This window comes from Lepus europaeus, chromosome 21 (assembly GCF_033115175.1).
Source record: "Lepus europaeus isolate LE1 chromosome 21, mLepTim1.pri, whole genome shotgun sequence".
In the NCBI taxonomy this organism is placed as follows: domain Eukaryota; kingdom Metazoa; phylum Chordata; class Mammalia; order Lagomorpha; family Leporidae; genus Lepus; species Lepus europaeus.
This window is the reverse complement of record NC_084847.1, coordinates 11716514-11726131: the sequence shown is the minus strand read 5'-3', so window position 1 is coordinate 11726131 and position 9618 is coordinate 11716514. Positions and strand designations below refer to the sequence as shown.

The following is a 9618-nucleotide window of genomic DNA, read 5'->3' as shown; positions in this document are numbered from 1 at the left end:
CTTTAAGTGGAGAAAATAAATAAGGCTGCTTGTTTCAATGAGAAGTCTCGCCACAAAACCAGGATAAGCACGCTTTGTCTAGGAGCTCCCGTGTGGACGGGGTTCGCCCGTGATTCTGTCTGCTGTGGCTGGGCTGTAGGCATGGGGACAACTCAACCTGTGGGCGGCCCTCGCCTGCACGACCCTGAGGGCTCTGGCTCCTGGCTTTGGGCTGAACTCGTAGATGGGAGCGTGCTCTTTGCCTCTCCAATAAGTAAGAAATTTCTAAAACCAAAAAGGCCTAGATGAGGGTACTCCAAAAAGCTGGTGGAATTTAAAACTTAATTTGGTGCAAAAACATTGTGAAATCCACGTACCTAAAGGGTCTTCAAAAAGTTCAGGAAAAACATGAAAAAAAACTAGTGCATGAATTTTTAAAAAAATGTTTATTTTTCATCTACTTGAAAGGCAGAGTGGTGGGGCGTGAGTGAGAGGGAGGGAGGTGGGGAGAGAGAGAGTAGAGATCCTTTGTCCACTGGTTCACTCTCCGATGGCAGGGCTGGGCCAGGGCGAAGCCAGGAGCCCAGAGCTCTCTCTGCATCTCCCACGTGGGTAGCAGGGACCCAGGCGCATTAGCAGAGAGCTGGACAGGAAGTGGAGCAGCCAGGGCTGGAACTGGTGCTCCGATATGGGAAGCGATGGTGTAATCCACAGCCCCCCAAGCATGGAATTTTTATTTTTGGACTAAAATAGAATCTTCTCATCCCATCTTCCACAAATGTTTGCAAGTCCCCTGGTATGTTCAGCCTGGGAGAAAACGCCATGAACTCCTGACCGTGAGCCCGAGCTGAAGCCCCTCCTCCCGGAGCCTGGGTCTCGGGGGCTGTGGGCAGGTGGTTGGTGTGGCGGCCGCACATGGTGCAGCTGTCACGGCCACACACTCTCGTGATTCCCGCCAGAATGCTCCGGGATATGATCATGCCCGACTAGAGGGGCGTGCAGCCCGTGGGCGCGCATCCTTTATCTGAATGCATGGCGTGGGCTCCCTGCCACCAGCTCGTGCTACAAACCAGCCAGACGATACCTAGAGGCGGCTGCCTTCTGGAAGCCAGACTTCAGGTCCATTAGAAAGAGAAGGCAGGGCCGGCGCTATGGCCTAGCAGGCATATGGATGCTGGTTCCAGTCCCGGCTGCTCCTCTTCCGATCCAACTCTCTGCTGTGGCCTGGGAAAGCAGTAAGAAGATGGCCCAGGTTCTTGGGCCCCTGCACCCATGTGGGAGACCTGGAAGAAGCTCCTGGCTCCTGGCTTTGGATCGGCACAGCTCTGGCCGTTGTGGCCATCTGGGGAGTGAACCATCAGATGGAAGACCTCTCCCTCTCTCTCTGCCTCTCAAATACTTTAAAAAAAGCGAGAAGGCGCACTCTGTTGGGTTGAGGGATGGCCAGGGGACTGGGCCCGGCCCTCCAGCGGCTCTTCTCCCGGTTTCCGCACGTAGGCTCTGGCCCTGCTCCTTCGCTCTCACTGCCTGCTGAGGGCGCAGCGTGTCCGGGCTTACAGATCCTGTGGTGTGCGCCTGGAGTCAGGATGGTGCTGAGTGTGTGCGCAGCTCCCCAGAGGCGGTGGACCCGCCCATGGAAGGTTCTGCAGCCTTCGCTCCTGAGCCCAGACCCAGGGTTTCTCCTGGCACCTGCTGCCTGGGTTCTGCACCCAGCACGCTGCCCCTCGCCAGCGAGTAGCTACTGTGCGTGTCTTGCCGAGGGCCGTGTCTGGTGCCCTGTGCTCCGGCACCACTTTGAAAGTGTCCCTGGTTTCCTGCTCTGGGGCCGCCCTCCTGCTTCCCATGTGTCGGATAGAAAGGCTTGGCTGCATTTAGGTCCCCAGACTGACTCTCTCCCCTATCTGTGGTTGGGCCTCCACCTGTTTCCTCATCAGAGGCTGAGGGAAAAGCCTAGTGGTGAAGATGCCTGCAGCTCCCATCTGAGTGCTTGGGTTTGAGTCTGGGCTCTGGCTCCTGGGTCCAGCTTCCAGCTAACCCAGGCTCTGGGAGACAGCTCAAGCCAGAGAGTTCCTGCCGCGCACATAAGGGCCCTGGGTGGAGTTCCTGGTTCCATTTCTGCCCCTTGTGGGCACTGGGGTGGTGAACTACCACGTGAGAGTTCTCTTTCAAATAAAGAAAAAAATTAAAGTGATAGCTGTCAGTCCTGTTGACTTAGGACCGTTTTGTTTGTTCAAAGCATAGAGGAAGTACACAGCTCTCAGATGTTTGAGGCTCAAGTGAAGTAGGAGCTTCCTACAAGGACAGGATTTGCAAAGGCCACTTCTGGGGTGGGCTATAAGGACACTGGGCATAACGCTTGCCTTTGAAACTTGGCTAAACCGGAGGATTACTGGGCCTTCAGAAACTCTTTTCGGAGTGTGTGTGTGTGTGGTGTCCACCCTGTACCTCAGTACCCTCCGCCAGTGTTTCCTTACAACTGTAGACATGAGGTTGGTAGTGATGTGGACATGCCAATCCAGCCACAACCCAGGAGAGCCTGTGCTGTACCTCAGGCTCCTGGCCTGGAACGGGGGCCGCTGTGTGTGTGACTGCAAGACCTGCCTGGAAGGCTGGGCATTTGGGGCAGGGGTTAAGGGGCCACAAGGGGTACCCGCACCCCATATCAGAGTTCCTGGGTTCCTGTCCTGGCTCTACCAATCTTTTTTTTTTTTTTTTTAATTTATTTGAAAGGCAGAGTTACAGAATGGGGAAGACACATACACACAGAGATTGATCGATTTTTCATTCACTGCTTTACTCCCCAAATGGCTACAATGGCCAGGGCTGGGCCAGGCCAAAGCCAGGAGCTCCATCCGAGTCTCCCAAGTGGGTGGCAGGGACCCATCTTCCAGTGCTCTCCCAGGTGCGTCAGCAGGGAGCTGGACGGGAAGTAGAGCAGCGGGATTTGAGCCGGTGCTCATACGGGACGCAAGTCACAGGGCCACAACCCTGGCCCAGCTGGCTCCAACACCCAGGTCCCTGCTACCCATGGGGGAGACTCGGCTTGAGATCTGGGCTCCTGGCTCTTGAGGGCCTTAGGGGAATCAACCAGCAGATGGGGGAACTCCCTCTCTGTGTCTGTCAGGCTCTCTGCCTTTCAATCACACAGAATAATCAATAAATTTGCAAAGAGTGAAGACCAAAGGCCTCTCGCTTTGCCAGTCAACGTGGCTGGAGTCCCCTCCCAGATGTGCCCCGTACGCCGGGTCTGTGATGGCTCTAATGACCCGGGGCTGCCGTCTTTCCCCTGCACAGCAAGAATCGCAGTACATCAAAATGTCTTTTATTTGAGACACAAAAATGCAAAATTGCCGAGATATCAAACGTTTCCCGATCAGCTACGATCCTGCCGCTATGTACAGAGATGTAACGAGGGATGTGCGCACACACGGGACACGCGTGTGCCACCTACGTACAGTGCACGTGCAACACGTATGGCACCCGGCCATGATGCGGACTCGAGGTCAGGGGTGCAGACAGCAGGGACAAAGGCATCATGGTTTTCTTCTTAAAAACAACACAAAGGCAATAACAAATGGACCCCCAACTGCCATCGTTTCTTGTTGCTTCAACAAGCAGGGCTCCGTGGATTGGTATCTTTCTTCTTGTTTTCATAGAGTGAGATGCTAAGACATAATGTGACAATGAAAATAAGAAGAGAAACACCTATCACGTTGCATTTCTATTGCAAGCAATAATTTCTACATGGAAAGGAAAAAAACCTGGTATTACTACTAGATATGTATTCTTAAAACAGCTCTCTACTATTTTACATGAAGACGATAGAGAAATATCTACATCTCTGTGAAAATTATAACCTTAAATGTATAATACCTTTTTGGGACTGGTTTTTGAGATCTCATTAGTCTCAAATTTTAAATAAAAAGTGCCTCCTTTTGGCAAATACTTGGCAATGCCTTTGGTTCCTTTGAAACATTTGCATCCTCTTGGTTACTCGAGGTCAAGTACTTTTGGTAGAGACTAACCCCTTCCTAAATGCTTCCCCTTCCTACCAGTTAGCAAGATTGCTTACAGCAGAACGAATGCAGAGAGGTAATTGTTAGGAGTTCTGGTGATTTCTACGGTCTTGGTTAAAGCTTCGTCCTAGTAGTTGGCACCAAGCTCTGTTACACATGGTAGCTGTGTCAACGTCTCCAATTCCATATTTCGCTTGATTCCAGGCAGCACCTGTGGATCTGACTGCCATCCTGTTGTCACAGACTGTGACATTTTCCCATCATGATTCACAGAGTGGGGTGTGTGTGAGTAGGGTGAGAGCTCTTTTGTAAACATGTGCAGCTTTCTGAATCGCACGCCTGACACCAGAGTGTGGACAGAACCCTTTGCAGTGGTGCGTCTCCTCGGACGCTGCGAGCAGGTTGAGCGGAACTACGCCGGCCTGCTCCGCGCTGGGCAGAGTCCCTGGCCCACAGGAGCGCGGCCCCAGGGGACTGGTGAAGAGGCCGGCCAGCAAAGGCGGGGCCGGGGAAGGAATGCCGCGCCTCAATGTTACTTTCCAGTTCTGACTGCAGTCACGTAGGGGGCGAGTGGGGATGTGGTCAGGCGCTCTCCAAATACACTCCGATGCACTCACAAGCGGTGTTCCTTCATCAACCTGACCTTCCAGTTAATGGTGACAAGTTTGGACTAATTTCATGGCTTCCAGGGCACAGGACAATTGGTATTTGGTGGTCTGTTGGTGGTCTCTGTTGCCAGCACTCGGTGTTCATGTGTAAGTGATGGAGAACAGAGTTGTTTGTGAACCTGGTTAAAGTGCGCCGTGTCGCTCTGCTGACACACGAACAGCTGTTCTTCACCGTCTCTAAAAGGTCCCTGGCAGTGCCCCGCGCTCCCCGCCTGGGCAAGCTGGTGGGGGTCAGGGGAATGCCCAGGGCCCAAGGACAGACACTGAGACAGGCGCCTCCCCCAGGCGCTTCCAGCCCTGCCCAGGGCGCCCCACTTCTCCCAGGGACCGCGCCAACGCGTGTGGGGATAGCTGGAGGCCAGCGGCTATGGCTCGTCTGCACGCACGCTCTGGGCTGGGGGGGCAGCGTGGCTGTGCTGACAGGATGGCTAACTGGCTGCCGGTACAGCAGGGCACCGTCTTCTCGCCGGGGCCCTGCCTCCACAGGCAGCAGCCCGGAGGTGACCCCAGTCTGCCTTCGCCACTGCTCCTCGACAGCCCCGACAAATCAGTAAGTGTCTGTCCCTGCAGCACGGGTTTGCAAAAAGGCAATTAAAGAAGATCTCTTCGGGATCACAAAAACATTCCTATGAAGCAAGAACAAACAGCATCTCGGGAAGAAATCCCACATGTTCAGAACACATTTGCGCACAGACACGTGGCAAACACTACACAGTGGGCTGCAGCTTCAGGGGACTTGACCACTAATTTTGCTCTAAGAGGTTTCTAGCCCATGCTTTGCTGAAAGTACAAGACGGCCACACCCCCTAGGCTGCCCCAGGCTTGGTGGAAGCTTTGCTAAGACTGCACACCACCCTGCTCCCAGCAGAGAGGAGACGCTGATTGCAGTGCGTTTGAAGAGCTGGTCGCGAGGACAACGGGATGTGAGATTACCTGTCTCCAGGAGTTGCCTTCTTGGTAATGTGATGTACAGCAGGACCTCTTGTGCTGGCTGCTTTGCCCTGTGCTTGCATGGCTGTGAAATTGACCTTCAACAACAACATGGAACTGTCTTTCCCAAACCCGCGGAACCTCAGGGCACCTGTGCCAGGCACGCAGGCTCAGGTCAAGGGCCTTGTTTGCAGACTGGTCTTTGGTCTTGTCAAGTGCACATGGCAACCAGGAACACGTGGCTGAGACTGCAGGACAGCTGGGAGAGGATGGCCAGGCGAACAGGGCAAGCGGAATGGCTGATGGAGCACTAGCTGGAGCCCTGGCTCTCCTGAGACGTGCCTTCTGGTCCACGCAGCGTCCCATGCCTATGTGAAGTGGGCTCCTGAGAAGTCACAGTCGCCACGGAGCGTTCCCTGCACTGGGCTGTGTTTTCCGAGAGCAGCCTTCCTGTGGCATGTTCCAAATCCTATCTGAAGAAGCAATAAAGGGGCCCGAGGACCAGAAAGGCAACTCGTATGCAGGTCAGGATCGTGGACACAGAGCTGCTCACGGGAGGGAACAGCTCTGGGTGTCCCTGGCCTCCTACTGTCCCACTGACATTTGGTGCTACTTTAGTAAGCCATCCAAATCTGAATGAAGATGCTCAGGGACTAAGGATGCAGCTGACAAACTCCAGCCAAATGCCTTGGCAACAAACCACAGCCAAGAGCCCCCCTGAGGCAGGTGCCTGCCCAGGTGAGGAGACGGTTACTGTACCCTGCACATCACGTCACCCCCTGCTACACACGTAAGCTGTCTGCCACAGAGTGCACTGGGCATAGGGGCCTCTGCACCCACAGGGCTCCTGTGTGCTCGTGTGAACCCCAACCGAATAGGCTCCAGAAACGAGATCCGCGCTCAGAACACAGACCCGAAGTCATTCCCACGTTTTTTGTGAGTAGTGGGCCAGGCAGACTCCTGCATGCACCGGGGAGCAGGGGGCCATTTCGTGGTGAGGAGCGCACAGGTCTGCGAGAGGGTAAACATCTCCACATTCTTTTGCTAGAGTTCAGTTTTTTGTTCGGATATTTACATTTTACCATTTTTAAATGACTAAAATAATTTTGGAAATGCTCTGAGAGTTGGCATTTTAGGAAATTCTTAAGCTACTCAACAAGTATGTAGTGACTTTTTTCTATGTTAAAAAAAAAAAAAGTAAAACCTCCAGTTTTCTAATCTTCGGCTTGAAAGGATGGTGATGTCCAGTTAGAAGCTTATGAAGTGATGGCCTGGGACACGAGGCAGGGAAGGCCGGCCAGGCTGTCATCGGCTGCAGAGGGACCGTCCCCTCTTCTACCGCACCAGCTCAGAAAGCTCGCTCATGCTAAAGCCTTGCCTTGGTTCTTCGAGATGGGTCTGGTTACCTGAAAGTCAGTGATTCTTAACACAAACACATGTGGCTCAGGTACTCGAGAGACGTTCGAGTTATCACAAAAGCAGGACCACTGGATACCCACATCCTTACCCTACTGTCGGCTGTATAAGTCACCATGTCAGAGGAGACACACAAACGTCTGATACACGGGGCAAAACCAGTGAACCCACCCTGGAGGGCTGCTGCTAGGATTTGCAGTACAGCTGGACTTTTTACAGTGGATTGCTTCTGTGGACATCTTCTGGTTATAATGAAAGGCTCCCATTTAAGTTTAAATTTAGAAATCTAAAGTGAGATTCCAAAAATCACAAAATAAACTACAACACAAAAAAATTACATAGGTTTCTGGATGAACCAAAAGTCTTCAGCTAGAAGCTGTCACTGAACTGGCCAGGGCCCTGCACTGCCTCTGAGCCCTGCTGGCTTGGCCTGGCTTGCGCCGTCGCCAGAAGTACAACCTGCAGTACCGCTCACCGCCCTCACACTGACTGGCCTGGGTTGAGTGTAGTCATCTGCCTTTATTTAGAGTCGTAAAGTGACCACAGAGGTTTAAATGTAGTTGGTAACCAGAGAATCCTAGTGTCATTTCCCGTGTGTGTGATTCTCATCTGTGTTTTAGCTAAAGGTACTCTTCCCGCTGCACTGAAGTCTGGAGAAATGGACAAGTCCTCTTTGACTAGTGTACGCTGCGGAAGGCCCGTGCTACGCTAAGCTGCAGAAATTCACTGCCAGGCGCAATGAAAGGTTTCCAAACTTGGGTTCCAGGCTTAGAACCTTCTGTCTTCTGTCCATGACAATGTGTTTCAATTGCAAGAATGCAACTATGGATCTGTCTCTAGAAACTTCTTTGTGTTCTAAAACCTCACGGCCCCCGAGACAAGAACCCTGCGGCACTAGTCCCACGGCAGCGGGAGGTCCTGGGGGTCGAGGAAGTCGGCGGAGAACATACTTGGTGCCGTGGCGCTGAGCGGAGTGAGTCCCGACGACGTGCCGGGCATGGTGATGTCCAACCACTCCATGTTGTCCAGGTTTGAGTCCGAGAGGTCCAGGGACAGGCAGGGGGTGCCTGCTGCGAACTGGGCCTCGGAGGTCTCCATGGGTGAGTGCGAGTGCTCCAGTAAGTCAGTGTGGAGATCCTCGATCAGAGAGAAGGACTCTCTGTCTTCACTGCTGCTTTGTAGAGAAGCGATTTCATTGGCTGAAGGCAAAGTTCCATCCAGGAAAGCTTCTAGTTGGTTCTCTAGGCTGGCAGATAAACTGCTCAGGGGCTCCAAGGAGACAGGGGGTGCCATTTGGACCTGGGGCGGCGGCCGGGACACCACGGTGTTGACGGGCATTGTGGTGATGCTGGCTGTCACTGGTCTCATTTTGGAAATAGGAGAGGGCTCCTCTTTTATAGGCAGAGAAATCTCTGTAAAGTAATTGAAGCAATGACTAGATTAATATTTAATTTTGAAACCTTTTGGTTAATAGGTATTTTTGCTACTGGAATGCTCCTGGTCCGGGACAATCCTTGACAATCTTTAGGGAGATGTTCGTTAAGCAGATTGTTATTACAGTCTGGTAAGCTTTCAGCTGTTTTTTTTTTTTTTTTTTTTTTTTAATCACGAAAAGAGCATCTATATCCCCTCAGACAACGATCTATGGTTTTAGGCTATTTGACCTCTGGGTCCTTAGTCATTCAGGACTTCAAGATGGGACTCGGGTCTTACCCTACTCTATGATTCTGTGATTACAGAATCCTTAAAATCAATGTGAAATGAAGTACAGCCTCGAGGTTAGCAAAGATCTACTTTTGTAACGAGTTGGAACTGTGTGTGCAGGAGAGCTATACACATTATAAAGTTCAGAAAAAATAGAGTGCCATCTTATTTTGGAATTAAAGCTAACAAGGGCTCCTTTGATTTTTTTTTTTTTTTTTTTTTTTAAGATGAGGTTAACACACATGCTTATTTGTTACTTTTTGGTCTTGTTTCCTGAGCTTAACTAAAACCTTGTAAATTTGGTAAACATCTTAATAAGCTCAGATTGCGTGTTATTCCTTGTCAGAAAAGCAACTCAGTGGATCATCTGCTCCAGGCGCCACTGTTCCTTAGGCAATACTGAACAAAATTTCTGTTTTCCGTGCATGACGATATGGTTGGTTTCCTTGCTATGCAGGCACATCAGGGATGATAAAGACAGCTCTTAAACCTCAAAGGTTAGGATGAGAAAGGAGTTACAGTCAGATGCCTGCGAACGGATTAACTGTATGGACTGCATGTGTTTTTAAGACAGTTTGTTACTTTATTATCTGTAGTCATCTCTGAAATTGTTTTGAAAGCCTTAAATGCACTATCAGTTAACTAGGCCTTAAATGAAGAATTTCAATGTTGGTTCTCATTATTACTGGTATAGCTATACAAAAAGGTGAAATAATACACTTACTGGTTACTTTGTCATAAGCAAATTATACCTTCTAGGAGTTACTAAAAGTTGTATTATAATCTCCAAGTTTAGGCTATAAAAATAATTCTTACTAATCACGTAAAATCTGATCTTTGGGGCTGGCGCTGTGGCATAGTGGATTAAGCTGCTGCCTGAGATGCCGGCATCCCTTCGGGCTCCT

At 51.1% G+C, this 9618-nt stretch overlaps 1 protein-coding gene across 8 annotated transcripts in view; it reads right to left on the bottom strand.

Moving 5' to 3' along the window:
- Window positions 1-3284: 3284 nt before the first annotated feature.
- MRTFB (myocardin related transcription factor B) overlaps window positions 3285-9618 on the bottom strand; it is a 198998-nt gene continuing 192664 nt past the window's right edge. For all 8 annotated transcript variants that reach the window (XM_062180752.1, XM_062180751.1, XM_062180754.1 and 5 more), the window contains one exon: window positions 3285-8421. In XM_062180752.1, the coding sequence (XP_062036736.1) occupies window positions 7904-8421 (518 nt within the window). In that variant the 3' untranslated portion in view covers window positions 3285-7903. The remainder of the gene's footprint in view (window positions 8422-9618) is intronic.